This window comes from Anabrus simplex, chromosome 1 (assembly GCF_040414725.1).
Source record: "Anabrus simplex isolate iqAnaSimp1 chromosome 1, ASM4041472v1, whole genome shotgun sequence".
Taxonomy (NCBI): Eukaryota; Metazoa; Arthropoda; class Insecta; order Orthoptera; family Tettigoniidae; genus Anabrus; species Anabrus simplex.
The window spans coordinates 1153813325-1153839506 of NC_090265.1; the positions used below are offsets into that span (position 1 = coordinate 1153813325).

Genomic DNA, 26182 nt, shown 5'->3' on the forward strand with positions numbered 1-26182 from the left:
AACGTGTTAATGAGGAACGTACTAACAAGGTTTTACTGTATGCCATTTGTATTTCTCATATTGGATGATGAAGTTCTCATATGTCTCCATCAGAATAGCTGCATGAGCAATCAGAACTGAAGGAAACATTTTTCCCTTTCTGGAGAAGTAGTGCTTTCAGACTAACTTTGCTAGAATCTGTGAACCGTGCCATTCATTTACACTGAAATCATGGCCAAGAATCTCCATAATGAATTCGATATCATTATAAAAACTATGTCACCTTCTTTGGAGAAATATTAAGGAAAAAAAAAACAACACAGTATTATGGTCACGAAAAAACTTGTCATATAATGGAAAGGAAGATTCCATCCTTTCACTTGCAAAGCTAAAGGCTCAGCCTGTTGCTTCAACAAATTTAAATAAGACCTTTGGCGAGATTCCCTTGTTGAGACAAGATTTGTGGTTCATTTGGTTCACAGGGGTATTAAGATGTTGGGTTGGTATGCATATCTCCTATCTTCTGCGTGTTCATCACTGTATTCATCTTCACTCACTGTCGCATTCTCAGGAGGTGCTGGTACCAGGTATTCTTCACTGTGACATTCAGGCCATATAGAAGATCATGAATTAGGATGTTGCTTGAGTCATCAGTCCATAGACTGGTTTGATGCAGTGCTCCATACCACCCTAAACCTGTGCTAACCATTTCATTTCAACGTAACTATTGCATCCTACATCTGCTCTAATCTGCTTGTCATATTCATACCTTGGTCTACCCCTACCATTCTTACCACCTACACTTCCTTCAAAAACCAACTGAACAAGTCCTGGGTGTCGTAAGATGTGTCCCATCATTCTATCTGTTCTTCTCGTCAAATTTAGCTACATCAGTCTCCTCTCACCGATTCGATTCATTATCTCTTCATTCGTGATGCGATCTATCCATCTCACCTTCAGCATTCTTCTGTAACCCCACATTCCAAAAGGTTATATTCTCTTTCTTTCCAAGCTGATTATCGTCCATGTTTCACTTCCATACAATCCCACGCTCCAGATGAAAGTCTTCAGAACATCTTTCTAATTTCTATATCAGTGTTTGAAGTGAGCAAATTTCTTTTCTTAAGAAAGCACTTTCGTGCTTGTGCTAGTCTGCATTTTATGTCCTCCGTACTTCTGTCATCATTAGTTATTTTACTACCCAAGTAACAATATTCATGTACTTCCTTTAAGACTTCATTTCCTAATCTAATATTTCCTGCATCACCTGCCTTTGTTTGACTGCACTCCATTACTTTTGTTTTGGACTTATTTATTTTCATCTTGTACTCCTTACCCAAGACTTTGTCCATACCATTCAGCAGCTTCTCGATCTTCTGCAATCTCAGATAAAATAACAATATCATCGGCAAATCTCAAGGTCTTGATTTCCTCTCCTTGGATTGTGATTCCCTTTCGAAATTCCTCTTTGATTTTCTTTACTGCCTGTTCTATGTAAACATTGAAAAGGAGGGGGGACAAACTGCAGCCTTGCCTCACTCATTTCTGGATTGCTGCTTCTTTTTCAAAGCCCTGCAGACTGATTTTTATACAGATAGTAGATAATTCTTTATTCTCAGTATCTGATACCAATCATCTTCAGAATCTTAAATAGCTTGGTCCAATCAACATTATCGAATGCCTTTTCTAGATCTACGAACGCCATGTACGTGGGCTTGTCCTTTTTAATTCGATCCTCTAGGATCATGCGTAAAGTCAGGATTGCTTTGCGTATTCCTACATTTCTTCTGAAGCCAAATTGATCTCCTCCCAACTCAGTTTCAACTTGTCTTTCCATTCTTCTGTAAATATTACGTGTTAAAATTTTGCAGGCATGAGATACTAAACTAATAGTGCGGTAGTCTTCAGACTTATCAGCACCGGCTTTCTTGAGAATAGGTATAACAACATTCTGCTGAAAATTGGATGGAATAACCTTGCCATGCTGGTTTCTCCTAAGACAGTCAGTAATTCAGAGGGAATGTCATCAATTCCAGGTGCCTTGTACCTATTTAGGTCTCTCACAGCTCTGTCAAACTCTGACCTCAAAACTGGGTCTCCCATTTCATCATCATCAACACCCTCTTCTTGTTTCACAACCAAATCATCTACATCTTTACCTTGATACAACTGTTGGATATCTTCCTGCCATCTTTCTGCTTTGTTCTTTCCCTAGAAGTTGTTTTCCATCTGAGCTCTTAATATTCATACACCTAGACTTCCTTTCTCCAAAGGTTTCTTTGATTTTCCTGTATGCAGCATCTAACCTTCATAGGACCATACAACCTTTGACATCCTTGCACTTCTCCTTCAGCCATTCTTCCTTAACTACCTTGCACTTTCTATCCACTCGATTCTTTAATCGCCTGTATTCTTTTCTGCCCTCTTCATTTCTAGCATTCTTGTATTTTCATCGTTCATCAATCAGGTCTAGTATCTCCTGAGTTATCCATTGATTCTTAGTTGATCCTTTCTTCCTTACTAACATTTCTTCAGCAGCTCTACTGACTTCATTTTTCATGACTATCCACTCTTCCTCTATTGTGTTTCCTTCAGCCTCTTCATTTAGTCCTTGTGCAACATGTTCCTTGCAACAATCCCTCACACTCTTTTCTTTCAACTTGTCTAGATCCCATCTGCTTGCATTCCTTCCTTTCTTCAATTTCTTCATATTCAGATGACATTTCATGACCAACAAGTTGTGGTCAGAGTCCACGTCTGCTCCTGGGAAAGTTTTGCAATCCAATACCTGGTTTCTGAATCTCTGCCTAATTATAATGAAGTCTATCTGATACCTTCCAGTGTCTCCAAGTCTCGTCCACATATACAGCCGTCGTTTGTGGTGTTTGAAACAAGTATTGGCAAGGACTAAATTATGATCAGTGCAGAATTCAACCAGCCGACTTCCTCTTTCGTTCCTTTGTCTCAGTCCGAATGCTCCTACTGTATTACCTTCTCTTCCTTGGCCTACCACTGCATTCCAGTCTCCCATCACAATTAGATTCTCGTCGTCTTTTACATATTGTATTAAATCTTCTATCACCGGGCGAGTTGGCCGTGCGCGTAGAGGCGCGCGGCTGTGAGCTTGCATCCGGGAGATAGTAGGTTCGAATCCCACTATCGGCAGCCCTGAAGATGGTTTTCCGTGGTTTCCCATTTTCACACCAGGCAAATGCTGGGGCTGTACCTTAATTAAGGCCACGGCCGCTTCCTTCCAACTCCTAGGCCTTTCCTATCCCATCGTCGCCATAAGACCTATCTGTGTCGGTGCAACGTAAAGCCCCTAGCAAAAAAAAAAAATCTTCTATCTTGTCTTATATTCAGCTAGTCATCACCCGTTGGGGCTCCTGGATGGAAACTGCCCTGTATTATGCGGAAAATCTTGAAGAAATCATGACTGTGATAGACAATGTGCCTTTAACGGACAACTCTGCATGTGTGTCATCAGTCAAAGAGCTGCTAAAGGATTATTCTAGTGTTCAGAGAGACACTGCTTATAGTCAGGCAAATTTTTCATTTCTTCCAGTCACCATTACAAAAATGGAAGAAAAAGGAAACTGTCTCGAAACAGCAATTTTCCATAATTGAGGAAGCTGAGAATAATATACAAAGTGCTAGGAGCAATGTAGGGGATGAAATAAGAGACAAATGACCTAATGTACAGTACTGCAGAAGAATCCAGGTTACTCAGTGCTGAGAAGGGTACATCAGATAATGGGTGGGGAAAAGGTTGACTTGCCTACTGAAACTGTACTGAAAAATGTAAGTAAATTTTCCTCTGACCCCCTAACATCTGTGAGTGTGGAATGCTCTTTTTGTGCTTTCAAAATGATTTTAACTGACAAAAGACCTAGCCTGACTGTGGAAAATTTGTAGAAGATTAGTATTTCTTGTAAAGCAAACTACAAATGAAAGTACTGTAGGAATGTTCCTCACAAATAAATAAACACATACTCTGTTCATGTTTGCACCATTATGGGATGCCTACCCCGTTGCAGTTGTGTTCAGTGATTTTGGTATTAAGGTTTTGGTTCAGTAGTGATTATGGTTTTTCATATCATGGCTAAATGGTTAGCGCACTGGCCTTTGGTCACAGGGGTCCCGGATTTGATTCCCGGCAGGGTCTGGAATTTTAACCATCATTGGTTAATTTCTCTGACACGGGGGCTGGGTGTATGTGTTGTCTTCATCATCATTTCATCCTCATCACGACGCGCAGGTCGGCTATAGGCGCCAAATCAAAAGACCTGCACCTGGCGAGCCGAACCCATCCTGGGATCTCCCGGCACTAAAAGCCACATGCCATTTCATTTCATTTTTCATATAATCCATAACTGTTTTTGACAAATGTCTTTTTTCTTGTATCTTAATTTTCCAGTCATTTCTGTTAAGGGATAGGGATACCACATTTTTTACAGTAAAAACAAATAACATGTTACAGTTTAGGTGAATATTGTAATAATTTAAAGTCTATTTTCTGCCTATATACACATTTTTAAAGTAGATTTTAAGTGCCATTTTCTCTTATAAAAGCCCATTTACTCGTTTTAAAAGCCTATTTTAGGTGCGTAAAACTAATTTTTTAAAAGTCTTTTTCTTCTTCTTTTTTTTGCTATTTGTTTTACATTGCACCGACACAGATAGGTCTTATGGCGACGATGGGATAGGAAAGGCCTAGGAATAGGAAGGAAGCGGCCGTGGCCTTAATTAAGGTACAGCCCCAGCATTTGCCTCGTGTGAAAATGGGAAACCACGGAAAACCGTCTTCAGGGTTGCCGACAGTGGGGTTTGAACCCATCTTCCGAATACTGGATACTGGCTTTTAAAAGTCTAAAATCCCAGGCCTACTCATAGGAGAGAATGTAATGTATCTCTTTTGCATTGACATGTTCTTGCAGACAAGCCCCTGGAAGTAGTGGAAACGTTTAAATACCTGGGGAGTGAATTAATGGAGAATGCTCAACTGGATGCTGAGATTAGTAAAAGGATTCAAGCTGGAAGTTGTTTCTATCATAGTGTAAGAAACATGTTATGGGACAAAGATATGCCAACGGAAGCAAAGGATACTATGTACAAGATGTATTACGTACCCATAACAACTTACGGAGCAGAAACTTGGACAATGACAAAGAAGAATGAGAGTCGAATACAGGCAGCTGAAATCAAGTTCTTGAGGAGTATGATACAGAAGAGTAGACGAGACAAAATAAGGAATGAGAAAATCCGGGAAGAAATTGGAGTGGAGAAAATGAATGATAGAATAGAGAAGAGCCGACTAAGATGGTTTGGGCACATAAAGCGAAATCCAAGGAAGGAGAGGCCGTGGACGACCACGATTGAGATGGAAGGATACCATCCAACGCAGCATTATAGGAAGAAACCTGGACTGGGACACAGTGTTGGAGGAGGAGTGGTGGAAAGACCGAAGAAAGTGGAGAGGAACCATATTTGCCCCTACCCGGCTACAGCTGGATAAAGGGAAATGATGATGATGATGATGATAATGTTGTTCTCAAATAGCAGATATTAAAACTCCCACCTGTTTGACCTTTATAACTTGCCTAACAATGATCGCATTTTATTCTATACACCCCTGAATATAGAAATGTATTTTTAATATTATTTACGACATTTGTATTGTAAAGTAATCTAGCACTGGTATTATTGGTCTTAAAAGAAACTTGGAGATTATGTTTCTTAAAAATATCAGCAACTTGAAAATTTTTGTGAATGTAACATACTTCTTTTTACTGTCAGCAGTACGTTTCTTTAAAGTGGTGACAGGTTTATTTTTTACCTTGTTGATGATTTTAGTCACCTAGTTTTCATTATAGCTGTTTTTTAATGCTATTTCATAGATGGTATTAATTTCTTTCATACAGTTATACTTAGAAAGCGGAATATTCGAGGTTCTGTGTATCAGACTGTAAAAGGAAGTTTTCTTACGAGAATTAGGGTGAAAGGAGGCCTGTTTTACTATTATTAATTGTCTGAGTGCTGTTTTAATATGATGAATTTACAATTTTAAATTGTGAATAAATTTTGAATGATTGACTAGGTGGAACAATTATACTCGTTTTTTCAACTTACATAACACTACCTGATGTACCCGTGCTTCGCTACGGAATTCTACATTGTATATAGAATTCTAGGTTAGGTATTGTATACGTTATGAGCAAGATTGTATTAAATTGGATATGTCTTAACGTTACCCTAGAAATGCGCCTGGGAAGTCACCAAACGTCTTTTCTCATATGAAGACTAGGTTAGGGAATTTTCATTATAATGGTAAGCCCACTTGCCTACCATCAGTCACAATCAGGTTGGGGAGTTTTCATTATAATGACAGACACTCACTCTCCACCTGCTTTTTACATTCTCAGAAAGGCTGTCTTAGTAGTTTTCCCAACTGAAATGAACATAGGTCATTACAATGTCGTCAGTAGGAATGGCGTGATTAAAAGCAATGCTTTAATATGAAATACTCCATCAAATGAAAAACCACACATTTTCTCACTTTTGTGGAACAGTGCTACGCTGCCGATCTAACGGTCCAAAGTTCCAAGCTGGAATGATCAAGCCCTAGACAGCTGTGATTCGTGAACACTCTTCCTTTTTTCGGCGAGGGGAGAGGGGATCAAATAGTGGAGAGTTCCAGGGCAAAAAGTATATGCCCTTTTAATAAGCTGTTCCTCGAAGTACCCAATGAGTTAGAAAATGTCAATTCACTACACTGGCGGCAGAAAAATCTATCTGATTTGGAGACAAATTTTTCCTCCAAGTCAGAGGAGAAGCCCCTCTTCACAGCTAATTTGAAATAAAATGAATGTAGAATTTAATAAAAGTGAAGAGGAAGAAGCTTTTCTTAAGAAACGGCTCTCTTCAGGGTTGAATTTTGAGTTATTTAGTGAATTGTGGTGCTATAATTTGGAATAGGTCTAAATTGTAATTCTAGACCAGGTCATACTACTACTTTTTTTTTCCCCCTGCTAGTTGCTGTACGTCGCGCCGACACAGATTGGTCTTATGCCAACGATGGGATAGGAAAGGTCTAGGAGTGGGAAGGAAGCGGCTGTGGCCTTAATTACGGTACAGCCCCAGCACTTGTCTGGTGTGAGAATGGGAAACCACGGAAAACTATTTTCAGGGCTGCCGACAGTGGGGTTCGGATCAACTATCTCCCGGATGCAAGCTCACAGCTCATGCCCCTGACCGAATGGCCAACTCGTCCGGTACTACTACCATTACTACTGCTGCTGCTACTACTACTACTACTACTACTACTACTACTACTACTACTACTACTAAGTGAGCTTCTGGCTTAAGTGTTCACACTGCTCATTCAAAACAGCACGTCAGAGTAGGTATCGAATAGCTGGAGTAATATGATGAACCAATGTGTTATGTACCAGCAGTATCAGAAAAAGTATGAACCAGAGGAATAGCATGCAAAGGAAGAAAGTTTTCTAACTCCCCAGCTATTTCCCGCCAGTATTCAGCCAGGCTGTTATACTCGGTACGCAGCAGTAATCCCATCTATTGGAGTTGAGTGGCAGCATAAGAGACAAAAGAACATCACAACAAACAATGGTCAATGTAATGTTATTGATCAATGTTATGCACTTTTGATATTTTAGGCCTTTACATTTAGTTTTCTTCCGACTCTGAAATGCCAATATTATCGTAGTCGGTACGGTATATTCTCTATAACTTTTGCTATGTAGTTGATATGGACTTAGCAACAAAAATGCAAATTCATGAATATCTGTGTTATCATATCCGGTACGCTAAAAATGTATAGGACATAAATGATCGGAAATTTAATTCTATATAACTTTAGTTATGTAGTATTTATCGATAGGACCACTAATATTATAAATAATTGAGAATTAAATTTTAGGCTTTCCCCCAAACTACCATTTTACTCAGCATGAATAAAATGATTTATAGCCTAGATTGTAGTGGTTCATCCCCCGAGTTTACATACCAATTTTAATTAAATTCTTTTCAGATGTTTACTCATGATGCGTGTACATACATACAGACAGACAGACAGACAGACAGACAGACAGACAGACAGACAGACAGACAGACAGACAGACACAGAAATTCCAGAAAAGTAAGAAGTGCATTTCCTTGTTACTGGGACATGACCAATACAGAAATACCATTCTTTTCAAATTCTGAGCAATGTCCAGACAAAACTTAATTTATATATACAGATAATCATCGATACGGATCGAAAGTAAAATATATTTCATGCTTTATCTTTCTTTTATGTGTACTCTGTCTGCAAGTGGTTATGTGGTGTACGTCACAGCTCTTTATCTGTTTCTCATATGTGTGTTAACTTTCCTACCTGAGCATTTAATATTATATCTTATTTTATATACAGTCAAAACTGATTAAGATGTCCCTCTCTAGCACGTTTCCCTGGTTATTACATCATTATTCCAATGGTTATTACATCATTATTCCATAGTCCAGTCCATGTCCTGGGTAGCACACTTACTTCACTGTTCTACATTCGTAACTCCCATCATAAGAAATTTAAATTAGCGTTCCTGGCCACATTGCACGCACGATGCACCAGCGAGCGATGACTGGCCTGGGTAAGGATTTGGTAGAGAACTTAATTTCATGGCCCCGGAGCATGGTAGCGTGTCGGCCTACAGCTGCAGGGAGTGTCAGTCTCAAGCCAGTCTTTGATGTGGGCCTGTGTTTGTTTGGATTGTGCAACGGTGCCTCGTGTGACGTGTTGGTGCTTAATTTTATGTGTCATAAGTGAATTGTGTAACAACGTAGGAACAGGCCAAAGGCAGGCATTTATATAAGTGGAGATACATGCTTCCCCTAGTGCACAATCACTGTATTGTCCTACATAGGAGGCTTGTAGTGGTATCTCAACGGTGCACTAGCACCAGCGTTTTGGAAAGGTGTAGCATTCCAACTGATGATCCCACTGCTACACTGGGGCAAAACACTGGTAATTTCACGATTGGAAAAAGCTTAAACGTACGTACGCATATAGCTGACTTGTTGGTGCTTATTTTTATGTTCGTAAGTGAATTATATACCAATGTACATAAATTAGGCCTACTGTACTTACACATAGTAGTTTGCAGGACATTCAGTTATGGAGAAGAAAGAAGCTCGATAGCTTAGAAATGATGAAAAATTGAAGTTTATTCAGAAAGTGGATGTTAATCCACACATGAAACATGTGCAAATTGCCCAGACGTTGGGACATTCCTACAAACTTTAAACACAGTTGTAAGCAACGTATATAGTTTGAGTTTCTCAGAACATTTCTCCTTGCTGTTTTACTATGTTGGTGTTCTTAAAATTAATTATAATTGTAATTGTAATTATAATTGTGAAAACTTGTTTCTTCGTTTTCGTCATAATTATTTTTACATTCATTCCTAACCTTAAATTTAAGAGCGCAATTGTTTTTCATTTTTTAGCATGTTCCCTCTTTGACTTTTTTTTTTTGGTCCCCACAGATACTTCCTAACCAGTTCTGGCTGTAATTGTTTTCCAGTGTAAATCTCACATCCTTGAAATTTAATCATGTATGTACTTGTTTTCTGTGTAGTTAGAAATAGCCTGTAGATTATGAGATAATGGGTCTCTTTTGTCTATCGATAGGTCATTTCCTGACCATTTCAACGAGAGTGTAATGTTTAATGGAGGTAAGCAGGCTCGCAAACTGAAAGATGAGTTCCGACAGCACTTCAGGAACATATCTCGCATCATGGACTGTGTAGGCTGTGAAAAGTGCAAACTCTGGGGAAAATTACAGGTACTGTATAAACAGATCTTATGTTGCTCTTTAGATGTCATTAGATATCTTGCTACTATAAATAGCTACAAATCCTATTTTGAGTGTCCTGTCCATTCTATTCATATTTTTCCTGATTTCTTTCAAGTAAACTTGTATATTTGTCACTGCCCAAACATGTAATGAACAGTCTCTTCTCTTTTTGCGTTACAGCACTTTATTTGACAGTTGTTTTATTTTAGCATCTCTAAGTGCCTTTCATCTTTTTCCTCTGTACTGGCCCTTAACACTATGAGCCCGGTCGATTCAAGATGGCATCCCTATCCTGTGCCGGCATGTTTTAGACTCTCAGGAAAAAATCACAGTTCTGTCAGTTTTTGCAATATAATTAAACAATTGTATATACATATGCTTGAAAAAGCAGACTGTCTCATGAAGTCAGTTAAAAAATGCTTACCTTCAGCAATGGAAAGGAACTCAGACTACAAGTTTGGTACATTTTAAAATCCTCGTTACCGGGCGAGTTGGCCGTGCGGTTAGGGGCGCGCAGCTGTGAGCTTTCATCCGGGAGATAATGGGTTGGAACCCTACTGCCGGCAGCCCTGAAGATGGTTTTCCATGGTTTCCCATTTTCACATCAGGCAAATCCTGTCCCATCGTTGCCATAAGACCTATCTGTGTCGGTGCGACATGGAAAAAAATGAAGAAGAAATCCTCGTTCACACACTTAAATTTCGAATTTACTCATAAGGTTGGATAGTTTTCAGTCACTGAACAACACATTATTATTCCCAATACCTAGCTTTGGTATGGTAACACTCAAAACATTCTCCTATGCGAAGACGTAAGTCACATTTACAGCAGTATACAGTTGTTAAATTTTTCACAACATGGCCATTGTTGTGCTTGGACTTACCATAGCAGACCTTGCACTTACACTGTGTGTGTGTGCGCTTCTTTCTTCGCACCCACTGATGGTATTCTGTGTGAGAAATGATCTCTAGCTACAAGCCTTACTACAGTTGATGCTCATGATTCTGCTGTGATTTCAGCCCAAACACTGCTCACTAAATCATCAGTCGCTCAACATTCCAATGGATTTTGCGTAGTTAGTTTTTAGGATTGGTATTGTGCTCCAGTAGTCCTGCAGATAAGGTTCACAAAATAAGGTGATTTCAGCCCAAACACTGCTCACCAAATCATTGATCGCTCAACATTGTATTTCTTGTAGTCAGTTTTTAGAATTGGTATTGTGTTCCAGTAGTCCTGTAGATAAGGTTTACAAAATAAGCTCGTATGAAACACTACTGAAAAATATAACTTCATTCAGTGCCAGTGGTTTCCTCTGTGCATGCACTGATTTAGGTTTCAAAGGGCCTTCTTGCTTCTTTAGGTTTATTTGCTATAGGGCATATCTGTTACTTTCCACCTGGATAACATACAATACGTTACTGTCAAAAAATAAACTAAAAGAAATCTAGAGGTGAAGATTCTGCAGAAATACCAAGGTTATTAGCATTCAGAAAATATGGGTCTGTTCACAGTAGCAATATTTTGTTTCCATTTTGTTAGTGTGCCTCTTTGTCTTTTTTTGTGACCAGTTCTTCTGGTGATGAATCATGAATGAAATAGAGCAGCTCTGTAATGGGCTGTGTTGATACTAGACGAGTCTAAAGCAATATAGTGCTAAAAGAGGAGTGTTGGAAAGATAGAGCAAGGTGGAGAGTTCTGGTACAGTACCCTATCCATAGAGATCATGGAAAAAATGGATGAAGACTACTTCCGTAAAATAAAAATTTATCATTTCTTTATTTATGTAACACACACTTTTTGTCTAATTTTTATAATACTTATCTAGGGTGCATATTTTATGTGAAGAAACATTTGTAAGGATAAGAGATAAACATATTAAAAGATGTACCATCAATAAACAATAACATCAATAGCGATATAAACACCAGTAGGGACTACAAACGATGTTTTGATGGTCTTGCTGCAAGCAAGTCTACAGTTCGCCAGTTGATCAATAACTAACCTCAGCTGTTTGACTTATGTAATAAAACACAGATGGCATACAGGGAACTGTAACTTAAAATTGAAAATAAAGTACAGCAGTAATTATTGGTCAAACAGAACATTTCTAACATGTTATTGCTGCTATTAACAAATAGACTTAACATCATTCACTATCAGTTTCAGCATCACTGTCATAATCCATAACAGATACACATTTGCATTAAAAGAAACCAATTGCAATTACAGTTTTCATGCATTGTGATTTATAAACTTGAATTTGAACATGACTACTCTGTCCTACATTTCCTTGTCATCACCAGTAAATGCAACATGCACACTAAAAATACTGTGAACTGACATTCTAAGGAAATAATTGTTGAATTCCTGTATGCCTCACAAAGACCTTCATGACACTGTTGTGTTGTACAGTTTCAGGGATATTCAATTTCAATCCAGCTGCATTCTTCCTGTTTTGAGAACAACTTGGATAATAACTATTTGACCGGTCTCTCACTGACGACATTATCCTTCACAGCACAGCGTATGCGCAGTGTGTTGGACGAGTTCACGTACTGTGAGATAGGTTGGGTGCCACTCTAACATGTGTATATGTGAGCCTGTACACAGGGGGTGCGTAAGTGACAGGAAGTCCACAGTAAATACATTGTCGCGTAAGCTATTTCTAACAAAAAAACAAACAACACAACAAATAAAAGTACTCACATATATGACACCAAGAGATGTTGAAACTGCCTCCGTTTGTTGTTCAAGCATTTCTGGCACCTGCTTAGGAAATTTTTCATTATCTTTCAGTAACTTTGTATCCATTCGAACAGAACCATAGAACATTTCCATTTCCTGAGCAAGTCGTCAAAGTAATTTTGTATGAGACCTTTCCAGAGTGTTACCAATGTTACCTACAGTTTCTTGTGTGAGTACTGTACGTGGTTTATTATGTCTCTTATCAAGAAAACTTCCTGTCTTACATAACTTATTTACTAATCTACGAATCGAAGTCTGACCTGGAGCTTGAACATAAGGAAATGTCTCTTGAGATAATCTCTTTGCAGCCCTTGCACTTTCTGTATGGACGTATGACTTGTAAACAGCATACCGATACCCGACTTGAGCCACCTGAGCCATTTCACTGAATTCAGACACTACTAATGTCACTAATGAAACACATGCCACTTTTGCAAAAGTTCAACAAAGACTGAAACCTGGCACGGTAGTGCGGTCTTCAGTACATTCGGCACTGTATTTTGTCACTGTCTGACTCACTTGCTCAGGAATTCCCACGCACAGGATGGAGCAGTTCCACTTTATTCTGCCCACTCGGTACAATAGTGTTGACACTAATAAAACTATTTTTTTAGCAATTAAGTATGACATACAGTATATTCCCCAAAGATTCAAAGACCTAAATACTCACCATATTATAGATTTATAGATTCAGGATCCTCTTGTTGATTAGTAAGATCTAGCAATCTGTCTGCAGCAACACTGTGAACATTCAAACTGCAAAAAACTTGTCCTTTTAAACAGGAATCCAACAGAGTTGCAATGGAACATGTTTGATTCTCTTCAATGTCTTTGTACTGCATATTAATTCCATGTGAGAAACACTAGTTCTGTTTCCTGGTGTACATACAATTATATTGCCACTCATAAAGAAAACTATTTTTTTAGTGATTAATTGTGACATACAGTATAATCCCCAAAGATTCAAACTGCTTCAATTCTCAACTGTGTGAGCTCTTATGAAGGTTGAGATATAACACTGTTCACTCAGGCACTGTCACTGTAGAACATATCACAGTGAGCATTACTTGATCAAAACTGTTCAATGTATCAATAAGTCAGTAGCTCCCATTGCAATACTGTAAGATTTACTGGAAGGGTTAAGAGGGGAGGATACAGTACAATGGCACTCTTTAATTTTTTAAAAATGTCACACCAACACAAACAGGTTTTACGGCAACAATGGGATGGGAAAGGGATATGAATAGGAAGGAAGCAAGCGAACATGGCTTAAGAAAGGTACAGCCCCAGGATTTGCCTGTTGTGAAAATGGGAAACCACAGAAAACCATTTACAGGGATGGCAGTGGTGAGATTGATCCCACTATCTCCTGAATGCTTTGTGACCCAAACCATATGGTTACTTGCTTGGTTGTCTTCTGTTTTTGACATCTTTGTAGTATATGAAGAGTTGAATTCCATTCATTATTGTGGAAGAAAAAAATGTTTCTGTGCACCTTTGAGAATCTCAGTGGATTTTGATATGTCTACTAATTTTCTGCATAACTTTATGAGATTCTGAATATTATTTTTTTTTTACTGAAAAGTCCCCATTTCGAAATAAGTTTGAGTGTATAAGCTACACACTGCAAGTGAGGAAATTTTCCCAAAGTCATAGCACAAATTATGGCTTAATAAATTTATCATACTGTTGTAATTCATCGTATGAACAAAGAGTAATTGTGATTAATTATATATTTACAGAGGTGAAATGTGGTACATTGTGCAAAGTTTTAAGTTCATCAGCCAGCACAGTTTCCTCTAATAATCACTTATTTACAAAGGTGTAATGTGGCACATGTTACAAAGTTCAGTCATCAGCCATCACTGCATCACCTTGTTTTTACCCATTCTGCCAATGCTTTCCCATATTTTGTCTCATGAAAATATGTACCTTTATTCATCATCCAGTTACAAAACCAGTTTAATGATTCTTCTTCTATTTGAATTACCACTTTTTTTTTTTTTTTTTCCAAGGTTTTGTTTAAAAGTTGCCATGTTGCCGTACTGACAGGCACACTCACGACATATACTCTCTCCAAATGAGACAGCAGCAAAATTTGAGCTTCTGCAGTGAAGTTCATATGCACCATACATCAGAGGACAATGAAAGATAAAGCGAGGAATGAAGTGAATTGAGCTGAAGCTTGTGTGAGCATAAGTGTGGCTTAGATTATCCAGAGGGGACTCATAAGATAGTATGGGCACATTAAAAGGATGGAGGATGGAAGGAAGGAAAGTAAAAGAGTACTTTGTGAATACAATAGCAGGAAAGAAATAACAGGATGTTGAAGGACCTTAGATAAGGTGAATAGATATAAGAAAGGATCTGGGGAGAGGGGGCTGAAGTGGAAGGAGTTCCCATGAACAGAATTATATTCTTGGACAGGAGGAAGTGATGAAGGCTCATACTCAGCACCTGGACAGCTGGAGATGGAGAATCGTGATGATGATGCTGATATAGATACTTAATGGTGGGTCCTAGGATTTATTCCGTTTATCTTCTAGGAGGTGGTGGTGGTGATTATTATTTGCAAAGGAAGTACAAGGAAATAGTCATCTCCTCTTAGTTAAAATTGAAGAAGTATAGTTGGATCCCTGGATGAGGGAAGATATCGACAGAAGAAAAGGAAGGGCTATTAAAGGCTTGAAAACGGAAGGAGAAGGTGGTAGTGTTTCACGTTGGTACTAACAATGTATGGCAAGCAGGTATAACTACCAACATAGTTGGGGATGTGTGGGATCTGGTAAATGCAGCACGGATGAAGTTTAAGGAAGCGGAGATTGTTATCAGTGGAATACTGTGTAGGAGGGATACTGACTGGAAGGTGATTGGGGATTTAAATGAGACTATGGAGTGGGTATGTGGGAAACTGGGAGTGAGATTTCTAGATCCTAATAGGTGGGTAGGAGACAGGGATCTGCGCTCAGATGGCCTTCACTTAAACCGCAGTGGTACATATAAGTTAGGAAACTTGTTTAGAAGGGTTATAGGCAGGTACATTCAGGGAAAGGGGGTGGCCTAGGGAGCGGTGTTAATTGAACAGGGAACTGGAAATCAAGTAAGGATGACATAAAAATACAGTGCTCAACTGTAGAAGCCTTATAAACAAAGGAATCAAATTAATTTAATAGATATATACTTACCAGATATTGTAATAGGAGTTCAATCATGACTGAGAAATGATATAATGGATACAGAAATATTCTCACGGAACTGGATTGTGTATCGCAGAGATAGGATAGGAATAGTAGGAGGGGGAGTATTCATTCTGGTGAAAGAAGAATTTGCAAGCTATGAAAAAGTTAAGGATGAAAAACATGAAATTCTGGGTGTAAGACTCATCTCTAAGGATAGTAGGCAACTTGATGTCTTTAGAGTGTACAGACCAGGAAAGGGTGGTGCTGACGCTGATTCAGAATTATTTGATAAGATAATCAGCTATGTTGGAAATGATATTGAAAGGAATGTGATAGTAGCAGGTGATCTCAGTTTACCAAATGTCAATTGGGAAGGTAATGCGAACGACAGGAAGCATGAACAACAAATGGCAAATAAGTTAATATGGGAAGGGCAGCTGATTCAGAAAGTGATGGAACCAACTAGAGCAGGGCGTCTCACAGTGCATGCGCCTGGTGCATGCACTGTGCACGGTGCAAAAGACGACTTCGCTTGGTTGACCAGAGTGCAGACCCCCCACTCCTCGATTTGGAGCAGTAGCGCTTACTCTTCCTTTCCTCACGACTGTCTCGCTCGCTCCCCCTGTTTCCCTCTTCTCCACTTGCTCCGTAGCGCTCCAAATCCGAGCTGAGTTGAGCCGAGCTTAGCCGAATAGCCCGGAGACAAAGCGTTGGTCCGAGCCGAGCGGAACCAATGCACAGTGCACGAAGATATTGCGCCTAGGTTTGCACGCGTGAGATTTTGGGCGTTTGAGAGGCCGTGAACTAGAGGGAAGAATATTTTGGATGTGGTGCTGATAAAACCAGATGAGCTCTATAGAGAAACCGAAGTAATAGATGGTATTAGTGATCACAAAGCTGTTTTTGTCGTAGTTAAAAATAAATGTGAAAGAAAGGAAGGTATTAAAATTATGACTATTAGGCAGTACCATATGGCTGATAAAACAGGCATGAGTGAGTTTAAAAAAAGTAACTATGATTGCTGGAAAATGGTAAATAAAAATGTAAACAGACTCTGGGATGGGTTTAAAGCAATTGTTGAATGTGAAAATAGGTTTGTTCCTTTAAAGGTGGTAAGGAATGGTAAAGATCCGCTATATTATAACAGAGTAGTAAAGAGACAAGAAGGAGGTGCAGGTTGGAACGAAATAGAGTTAGAAATGGTTATGGAAGTAAGGAAAAATTGAAGGAATTTACTAGGAAATTGAATCTAGCAAAGAAGTCGGCTAAGGATAACGTGTTGGCAAGCATAATTGGTGGTCATACAAATTTTAGTGAAAAATGGAATGGTATGTATAGGTATTTTAAGGCAGAAACAGGTTCAAAGCAGGACATTCCAGGAATCATTAATGAACAAGGGGAGTGTGTATGCGAGGATCTTCAAAAGGCAGTAGTATTCAGTGAGCAGTATGTAAAGACTGTTGGTTACACGGATAATGTCTGGATAGGGGAGGTGAGTAATACTAAAGAAGTATTAAAATTTACCTATGAAAACAATGACATTTACAGGAAGATACAAAAGTTGAAAACTAGAAAGGCAGCTGGAATTGATGAGATTTCTGGGGATATACTAAAGGCAATGGGTTGGGATATGGTACCATATCTGAAATACTTATTTGATTATTGTTTGGTTGAAGGAGCTATACCAAAAGAATGGAGAGTTGCTATAGTAGCCCCTGTATATAAAGGAAAGGGTGATAGACATAAAGCTGAAAATTACAGGCCAATCAGTTCAACATGCATTGTATGTAAGCTTTGGGAAAGCATTCTTTCTGATTATATTAGACATGTTTGCAAAATTAATAACTGGTTTCACAGAAGGCAGTTTGGGTTTAGGAAAGGTTATTCCACTGAAGTTCAGCTTGTAGGATTTCAGCAAGATATAGCAGATATCCTGGATTCAGGAGGCTAAATGGACTGTACTGCGATTGACCTATCTAAGGCATTTGATAGGGTAGATCATGGAAGACTACTGGCAAAAATGAGTGCTATTAGACTAGAAAAAAGAGTGACTTGAATGGGTGACTATATTTCTAGAAAATAAAACTCAGAGAATTAGAGTAGACGAAGCTTTATCTGACCCTGTAATAATTAAGAGGGGAATTCCTCAAGGCAGTATTATTGGACTTTTATGTTTTCTTATATATATATATCAATGATATGTGTAAAGAAGTGGAATCAGAGATAGGGCTGTTTGCAGATGATGTTATTCTGTACAGGGTAATAAATAAGTTAAAAGATTGTGAGCGGCTGCAGGGTGACCTCGATAGTGTTGTGAGATGGACGGTGGTGAATGGTATGATGATAAACGGGGTTAAAAGTCAGGTTATGAGTTTCACAAATAGGAAAAGTCCTGTCAGTTTTAATTACTGCGTCGATGGGGTGAAAGTTCCTTTTGGGGATCATTGTAAGTACCTAGGTGTTAATATAAGAAAAGACCTTCATTGGGGTAATCACATAAATATGATTGTTAATAAAGGTTACAGATCTCTGCACATGGTCATGAGGGTATTTAGGGGTTGTAGTAAGGATGTAAAGGAGAGGGCATATACATCTCTGGTAAGACCCCAACTAGAGTATGGTTCCAGTGTGTGGGATCTTCACCAGGATTACTTGATTCAAGAACTGAAAAAAATCCAAAGTAAAGCAGCTCAATTTGTTCTGGGTGATTTCCGACAAAAGAGTAGTGTTACAAAAATGTTCCAAAGTTTGGGCTGGGAAGACTTGGGAGAAAGGAGACGAGCTGCTCGATTAAGTGGTATGTTCCAAGCTGTCAGCGGAGAGATGGCGTGGAAGGACATCAGTAGACGAATAAGTTTGAGTGGTGTCTTTAAAAGTAGGAAAGATCACAATATTAAAATAAGTAGGAATTCAAGAGGACAAATTGGGGCAAATATTTATTTTTAGGAAGGGGAGTTAGGGATTGGAACAACTTACCAAAGGAAATGTTCAATAATTCTCCAATTTCTTTGTGATCATTTAAGAAAAGGCTATGAAAACAACTGATAGGGAATCTGCCACCTGGGCGACTGTCTAAAATGCAGATCATTAGTGATTGATTGACTCCTATGGCCTTTCCTCTTCTTTTAAAAAATATGGACTATACACTTGTTAAGAACTGCCAGGGAATATAAACATTCTTACTAAGATACTTGATCTATTCTATTCTTGAAATATGTATGAACTGAGAAAAACAATGATGTGATTTTTCATGTTACAGATTCATGGACTGGGTACAGCATTGAAAATCTTATTCTCAGGGAAGTTTGATGGTTTGAATCCTTCAGGAACTGACCTTAGGCATTTAGCGAAGAGTCAATTCCAGCTGGATCGTAATGAGATCGTAGCTTTCATCAATGCATTTGGCAGGTAGGTTGTCATTTAGATTTAAACTAGTTGGAAGTTGGAAATAATTTCACGTGTTATAGTTTGATAATGTAACGAGTTTGTTTATTTTTTAGTGAAAAGAAGGTTTACATTTTAGGTTCCATTTATTTTACAAACTATTTGTTTATTGAGGAAAGCAACAGGAAACTAACTCACTCCTAATTTCCTAGTGTGGCTCTTCAGTGATGCCTAGGCCATCTGTAACAGCTAATGATGGAGCTGTTGAGGATGCAACCAGCCTTCAGGCTAAGGACTGAACATACATACATTGGTTATATTGTTGTGACGTAATAATAGTTTATAATTAGTTATAATATCATATACAGTATCCAGTATTCGGGAGATAGTGGGTTCGAACCCCACTGTCGGCAGCCCTGAAGATGGATTTCTGTGGTTTCCCATTTTTACACCAGGCAAATACCGGGGCTGTACCTTAATTAAGGCCACGGCCACTTCCTTCCCACTCCTAGCCCTTTCCTCTCCCTTCGTCGCCATAGGACCTATCTGTGTCGGTGCCATGTAAATCAACTTGTTGTAACTGTAATATCTTATACATGTCCTGATTGACTGATTCATCATCGCCAAGCCGAAACTACAGGACATAAAGAAATGAAATTTTGGAAATACATTTATATTACAGTGCAAGTGCTCACTAAGAGAAGATTTTTGGATATTCTGTTGGTAAGGGGGTGAAAAATTTGGGTGAATCTATATCTCAAAAATTTAACAATTTACAGATGTAAAAATTGGTATTTGGAATCGCCTCTAAGAATAACAAAATATTTTTTGTTTTTGTTTTCAGAAAATTTCCTTTAGGGGTGAAAAAAGGTGAAAGTGTATTGAAAACATTTTATGAGGATACTTATATCTCAAAAACTGAATTGGTATTTGGAATTTTCTTTAAAAAGAAAGAAATGTGTACTATTTTCTTGTTTTTGGAAAATCCAATTGGGGGGGAGGTGAGCAGGAGTGACAGAGGGGGTGAATTTTTAAAATGAGTATATCTGCAATATATCTCAGAAACATAACCTGTTACAGACGTGAAAACTGGTATTTGGAATCTTCTGTAAAAGTAAAGATGCACGCATAATTTGTTTTTGGAAAATCCACTTAAGGGGAAGTGAAAAAGGGGGGTGAATTTTTAATATGAGCATGTCTACAGTATCTTTCCAGAACTTCAGCTTAAAGTCTAACTACTTAGTTAAAAGGTTAGTACATGTTTCGTTCCTAAAATATGGAACATCGTCAGCTGAAAATGTAAATGCAGAAATTGACATATAATTGAAACACTGAGGGTGATACTGGAAATGTTTTTTTGTTTTGCTAAAACACGTAAAATATGTCAATGTTCATATGAAAAAGAGTTCATGAACTTTTTTAATAAGAAAAGCAAGGTAAAGCAACTGGTTTTAGAATTATCTTCCAAGAGTGTTGTTTTTGGACGGTGTTTAAATTAGTTAATTATTCGTTCAATAAAAAATTTGTTATAAGCATTGATTTTGGTGATGGAGCGGATAATATTCAGTTCTTTATTTAAGGTATCATCTACCTTCAATGAAAACATCTACAATATTGCTAATATCTTCCAAAACATAATACCAAAATTCCATTTCGAACTAACAATAGAAGGTTGGAAGTATTACATAACTCCAATTCAATAAACAAAACTAATGCCTTTTCAAAGTCAAATTATCATAACATGCCCCATTAACCATCGTAATACATTCATGATCCACCCTGGGATGTCACGAATTCCAAATATGATATCAATCAACACACCCCACGCGTACATAATCCTCAAATAATACATTTGGATTCTCCAAGATCCACCCTACTTTCCGATTTCCGTGTCACAATGTACAAGTATCTCCTATATCGTTTATACATTAGCTGGTTTGATTCAGAAGAAAGGAATCATTTGTATCACTTGAGTTTTTAACATAATCCCTCTCAATTTATATTCAGAACATACATGATTCTAAATCACCATTGGGTTTATTTAGTATGATGATGACTCCAAACATGAGTTGTGTCTATATTAATTTTTTTTTTCCTAGTTGCTTTACGTCGCACCGACACAGGTAGGTCTTATGGCAACGATGGGTCAGGGAAGGGCTAGGAGTGGGAGGGAAGCGACCGTGGCCTTAATTAAGGTACAGCCCCAGCATTTGCCTGGTGTGAAAATGGGAAACCACGGAAAACCATTTTCAGGGCTGCCGACAGTGGGGTTCGAACCTACTATCTTCCGAATACTGGATACTGGCGGCTGGCTGCACTTAAGCGACTGCAGCTATCGAGCTCGGTGCCTGTATTCACCTAGTAAAGTGCAAATCATACAAATTACCATAAAATTATCCGCCATACAGAATTAATTTCAGAAAATAAAATAGAAACACACATGACTAATCATAATCATCATGCCGATGTGTTGTACCATTCACTAAATCAGCCACATTTACTTGACAGAAACAGAAATATATGAAGACCGTATACTGAAACGACTGCATAGCAAAATATGAGAACTACATAACTACATCATTGTACAAGACCATTTAATAATAATAAATACATTAACTAACCCACTTCTGAACAGATATTTACTGCAATGTTTGAGTCGACTTAGCTTTTGGTCTCTTCTTCAAATTGGACACTGAGTAGTTGTCCACAATGTTATGATTACGGCTGGCATTTTCTAATCTCAGTGCTGTCAGCAGTGGTCTCAGGGCTTAGGCTCTCATGGTGAAACTAATATCACACACAGTACTGGGCTATGTCTCCATGTCGAATTGTCAGTTAGACTCCTCTTGATTCAAAGCTGAAACTTGTACAAAGATTATTAATGATGTTGCCGACACACAGATTATTCTTAATATTGTCACTGAACACGTACTTAAGCAGTCTCGATCAACTTGACGTCTGTTAACTATTGTAGTCGTTATCAATAAAAATAGCTAAAGTGACAAGTCTCCAAGAACACGAAGTTATTCATAAGCAAGAATATTGTTTTCCATAGTCGGCTGGAAGAATGGAGAATGAATGTAGACTGTCACCTGGCGAACAATGTCTGGCGAATGACCCAGTGACCGACTGTATGCTGACAGTTGGCAAGTGCTTGTCAAACTTCTGCGCATCACGCTCGCGCATGCAGGAAGTATTACCAAATTCAAGACACAATTTTATTATCACACAAAATTAGCTTCACATGTAATATCAAGACCAGTGATAATAAAATGCAGTATATATTATTAGGATAATGAGCATCATCTTCCAATTGCGATATTTAATTATAACACCAGTCGCCTGCTAAATTTGACATAATATAATAACAATTTGTTGGTTATTTTGATCCACCTTTTCAGTACAAATTACAATATTGAAAAGGTGGATCAAAATAACCAACAAATTGTTATTATATCATAGCATAGTTCAATACGGGTCTAATAATGAGATTAGTTACACGTAATAAATTTGACATAGTCGTGGACGTGTCTTTCAACCTTCTCGTAACTTTGCTAGCACACTTCTCTCTTTTATTTCTTTCTTTCTTTTCAAAAACAGGTTTATGCATTAGTTGCCGACACAGGTCTACAGTCTCGTGGCGTAAATCAGATGACCGGAAATAAATATAAAACTATTAACTCCTCAAATGAAAGCGGCACGTGTGCAAAGTCCACTAATACAAAGATATACCTCTCATTCTCATCAAAGCACACTATCAGTCCTATCGAAACTGTCACAGTAGGCCATATTTAATGATAGTCACTGATGCAGATGGATCATGAAAATCACTAGACTTCAATTGAAATACATACTGTACCTTTGTACAAGGTACTCCCCAGAATTTTTGAGAACTTGATCTGAAAAACATGAATACTTTGATGTTAACACCTATTTTCTATCATCGCCTTCAAGGCAGTTGCCCTGGGCTTGAATACTGTGATTTTCCATTTTTGGAAGCACTCACGTATTCTGGCTTCAGTGTATTCATCAACTTTTACAATTCTGCTTGGGTCTCTTGGACATAGTCAAAATGCCACCTTTTGAACCATACTTTTTTTTTTGGGGGGGCTGAGGTAAAAGTCCCGGGGGCCAGATCGGGAGAGGAGTGAGGGGGGGGTGGTAGTCATATTTTCTTTTGTGTGGTAAACCCTCGCAGTGAGCAAGGTGTGTGGGGTACATTGTCATGATACCGGTATTCTGACGCTAGGTGCCTCTTGATGTATGTCTCAACTACAGTATTATTGCTCTGCCACCTATCATCCTCATAATTGTATTTGTTTCCAAGTTTCATTTTGAAGTTGTCCGACTCATTGGCTGATTGGTCAGCGTATTGACCTTTGGTTCAGAGGGTCCCGGGTTCAATTCCCGGCCAGGTTGGGGATTTTAACCTTCATTGGTTAATTCCAATGGCCTGGGGGCTGGGTGTTTGTGCTGTCGCCAACAACCCTGCAACTCTCACACCACACACAACACTATCCTGCACCACACACAACACTATCCTCCACCACAATAACACGCAGTTACCTACACATGACAGATGATGCCCACCCTCATCTTAGGGTCTGCCTTACAATGGCTGCACTCAGCTAGAAATAGCCACACGAAATCATTAATTTTGGAGTTGTGTGCCTTAGAAGGGCTGCACTCAGTTAGAAATAGCTACACAAAATTATTAATTTTGGTGTTGTGCATGATGACAATTGACCTGAATATATTTTGTCATCTTCCTGGCCTTCTTTGAAATGCTTAAACCACTCAGATGTTCTTGCTTAGCATATAAAGATTGGTTACCAGAAGCCTCCTCTAGCATTCAGTAGCTTTAGCCATGGTTTCATTGTCCCTGAAGCAAAATTTAATACACATTCTTTACTCTTTGATATCAGTCATTTTGAAATTTTCAGAAGCACAAAAATGTGGTATAAAGAAAAATACCGAAACTTGGAAACAAAATACAATTATGATGATGCTAGGTGGCAGAGCAATAATAGTTGAGACATAGATCAAGAGGCACCTAGCATCAGAACTTAGTACTGCTTCTTGTTCATACAGGATATTGGAAAACTCGTAAAATATGGGTAGCACTTCGTATTCCGCAGTGCTACTAATTTTCCTGCTAGCACCATGACTGAATTGAGAATTTCAAGAAAGGGATTCTGTGGTTGAGTAACTGCCCATAAACCAAACATTTCTCCTCTTAATCCTAAATGCTGCCCAAAGAAGTGTACAGTAACAGTACATAAACAGTACAATAGTAAATAATAGAAAATGTGTGATTTTGGATGGAAATCTGAGTATAGAATAATTGAAGGACATTTTGACCGATTGTGTACTGTCTGTGGTAGATTAGTTTGATGATTATTGTTGTCTGGATCAGTGTGCCAGACATGGACTGGCATATACATGCTTCCGGTCTCTAGCCAAACTCTAGATTGATGCTCAATGCAGCGAGCGAGTTGGCCATGTGGTTAGGGTTGTGCAGCTGTGAGCTTGTATTCAGGAGATAGTGCGTTCAATCACCACTGTCGGCAGCTCTAAAGGCGATTTTCCATAGTTTCCCATTTTCACACCAGGCTGTACCTTAATGAAGGCCACGGCCACTTCCTTCCAACTCTTAGGCCTTTCCTATCCCATTGTTGTCATAAGACCTATCTGTGTCGGTGCGACGTAAAACCACTAGGAAAAATAACGAACTTTCCTGAAACCATTCTTTTGGAGTGCTGCGTACCCATGCCTTGACAGCTGTGTCCAGTTCTGCAAAATCCGCAAAACGGCGACCACGCAGAGGTTTCTTCATGTTCCTGAACAGGTGATAATCGCTGTTTGACATTTCTTTGGCGGTGGACTGCCTCTATGCTTCCATTGCATTGATTGTTGTTTCGTTTGTGGCTTATGGTAATGGAGCCATGTTTCATCACCAGTCTCAAGCCTAGCCATGAAGTCAGCTGGATCTTGACAATGGCGTTGCAAAAGTTCTCTGCACATGTCCACACGCCTCTGCTTTTCGTCTGCAGACAAGAGTCTGGGCACCCACATGGATGACACCTTCCCCAACTGTAAGTGGTCGTGCACGATCCGCTGGAGGGTGTTTCGTCTAATTACTGTGGCTGCCTCTATTTTCGTAAATGTGATGTATTTGTTTCCTTGGATGGCCTGTTCGACCCGAGCAATGTCGGCTGCTGTTGATACTGTCAGATTCCTTCCAGAACTGGTTCCCTTGTCGCCCTATATTCCAACCTTCCACCCAGTTGTAAACTGTTTTCCATGACGGCGCATGTTCTCCACAGGCTGCCACCAAGCGCCGATGAATTTCTGCAGTGGTCATACCTTCTTTCCATAGGAACCACATCATGTAGCGCTGTCCATGACGGTTGCTTTCCATGTTGTCTGCTCCTACACAACAGTGTTGTTATAAAATGGCTGTGACGAGTGCATTCGTGCCGCTATCAAATGGTGGAACAAGACTATAGTTACACGTCACCACCTTCAAAAGTGAAATGTGAACCATACCCAGATGTAAAGAAAAATAGTGTAAAACAACATAATGGGTGATATGAATAAAAATGAGATGTAACTCGGAGACAAGTCTCGAAGGAGGATTGAGACGGAAGTCACTTGCGAGACAGAACTCGTCATGTATATGAATAAAGTTTGTTTCTCGCTAACGAGACTTGTCTCCTTCCGCTTGAGATGAGTCTCGCACACTGGCTCCGGTATCTGTCAGCTGACGAGTGAATTACTACAAAAAATGGTTTTGTTGGAACAGATGAAAGTGTTAGATTTACAAGCGAAAAAGATTGAAAAGCGACAGTGTGTTCTCGAAAAAAACAGAAGAACTCATTTCAGTGAAAAAACAGATTTTGCAACTGCAAATGGAAAATCTTTTACATGAATGGGAGAAAAGAGCAGAACAAACAAGTACAACCGAAGTGGATGGTTGAGAAAGAGCAGCACTCATAGAGGCAGCAAATCATTGGCCGAATAACGTCATTATGCGAAT

At 38.8% G+C, this 26182-nt stretch overlaps 1 protein-coding gene across 7 annotated transcripts in view; it reads left to right on the plus strand.

The window, feature by feature from the left end:
* Window positions 1–26182, plus strand: part of Ero1L (endoplasmic reticulum oxidoreductin-1-like protein) — a 194439-nt gene that overhangs the window by 135978 nt on the left and 32279 nt on the right. For all 7 annotated transcript variants that reach the window (XR_011017600.1, XR_011017599.1, XR_011017596.1 and 4 more), the window contains exons 10-11: window positions 9670–9823; window positions 19019–19167. Coding sequence is in view for 2 of the 7 variants with exons in the window: in XM_068225422.1 (XP_068081523.1) it covers window positions 9670–9823; window positions 19019–19167 (303 nt within the window). In the remaining 5 variants the exon portion in view is untranslated. The remainder of the gene's footprint in view (window positions 1–9669; window positions 9824–19018; window positions 19168–26182) is intronic.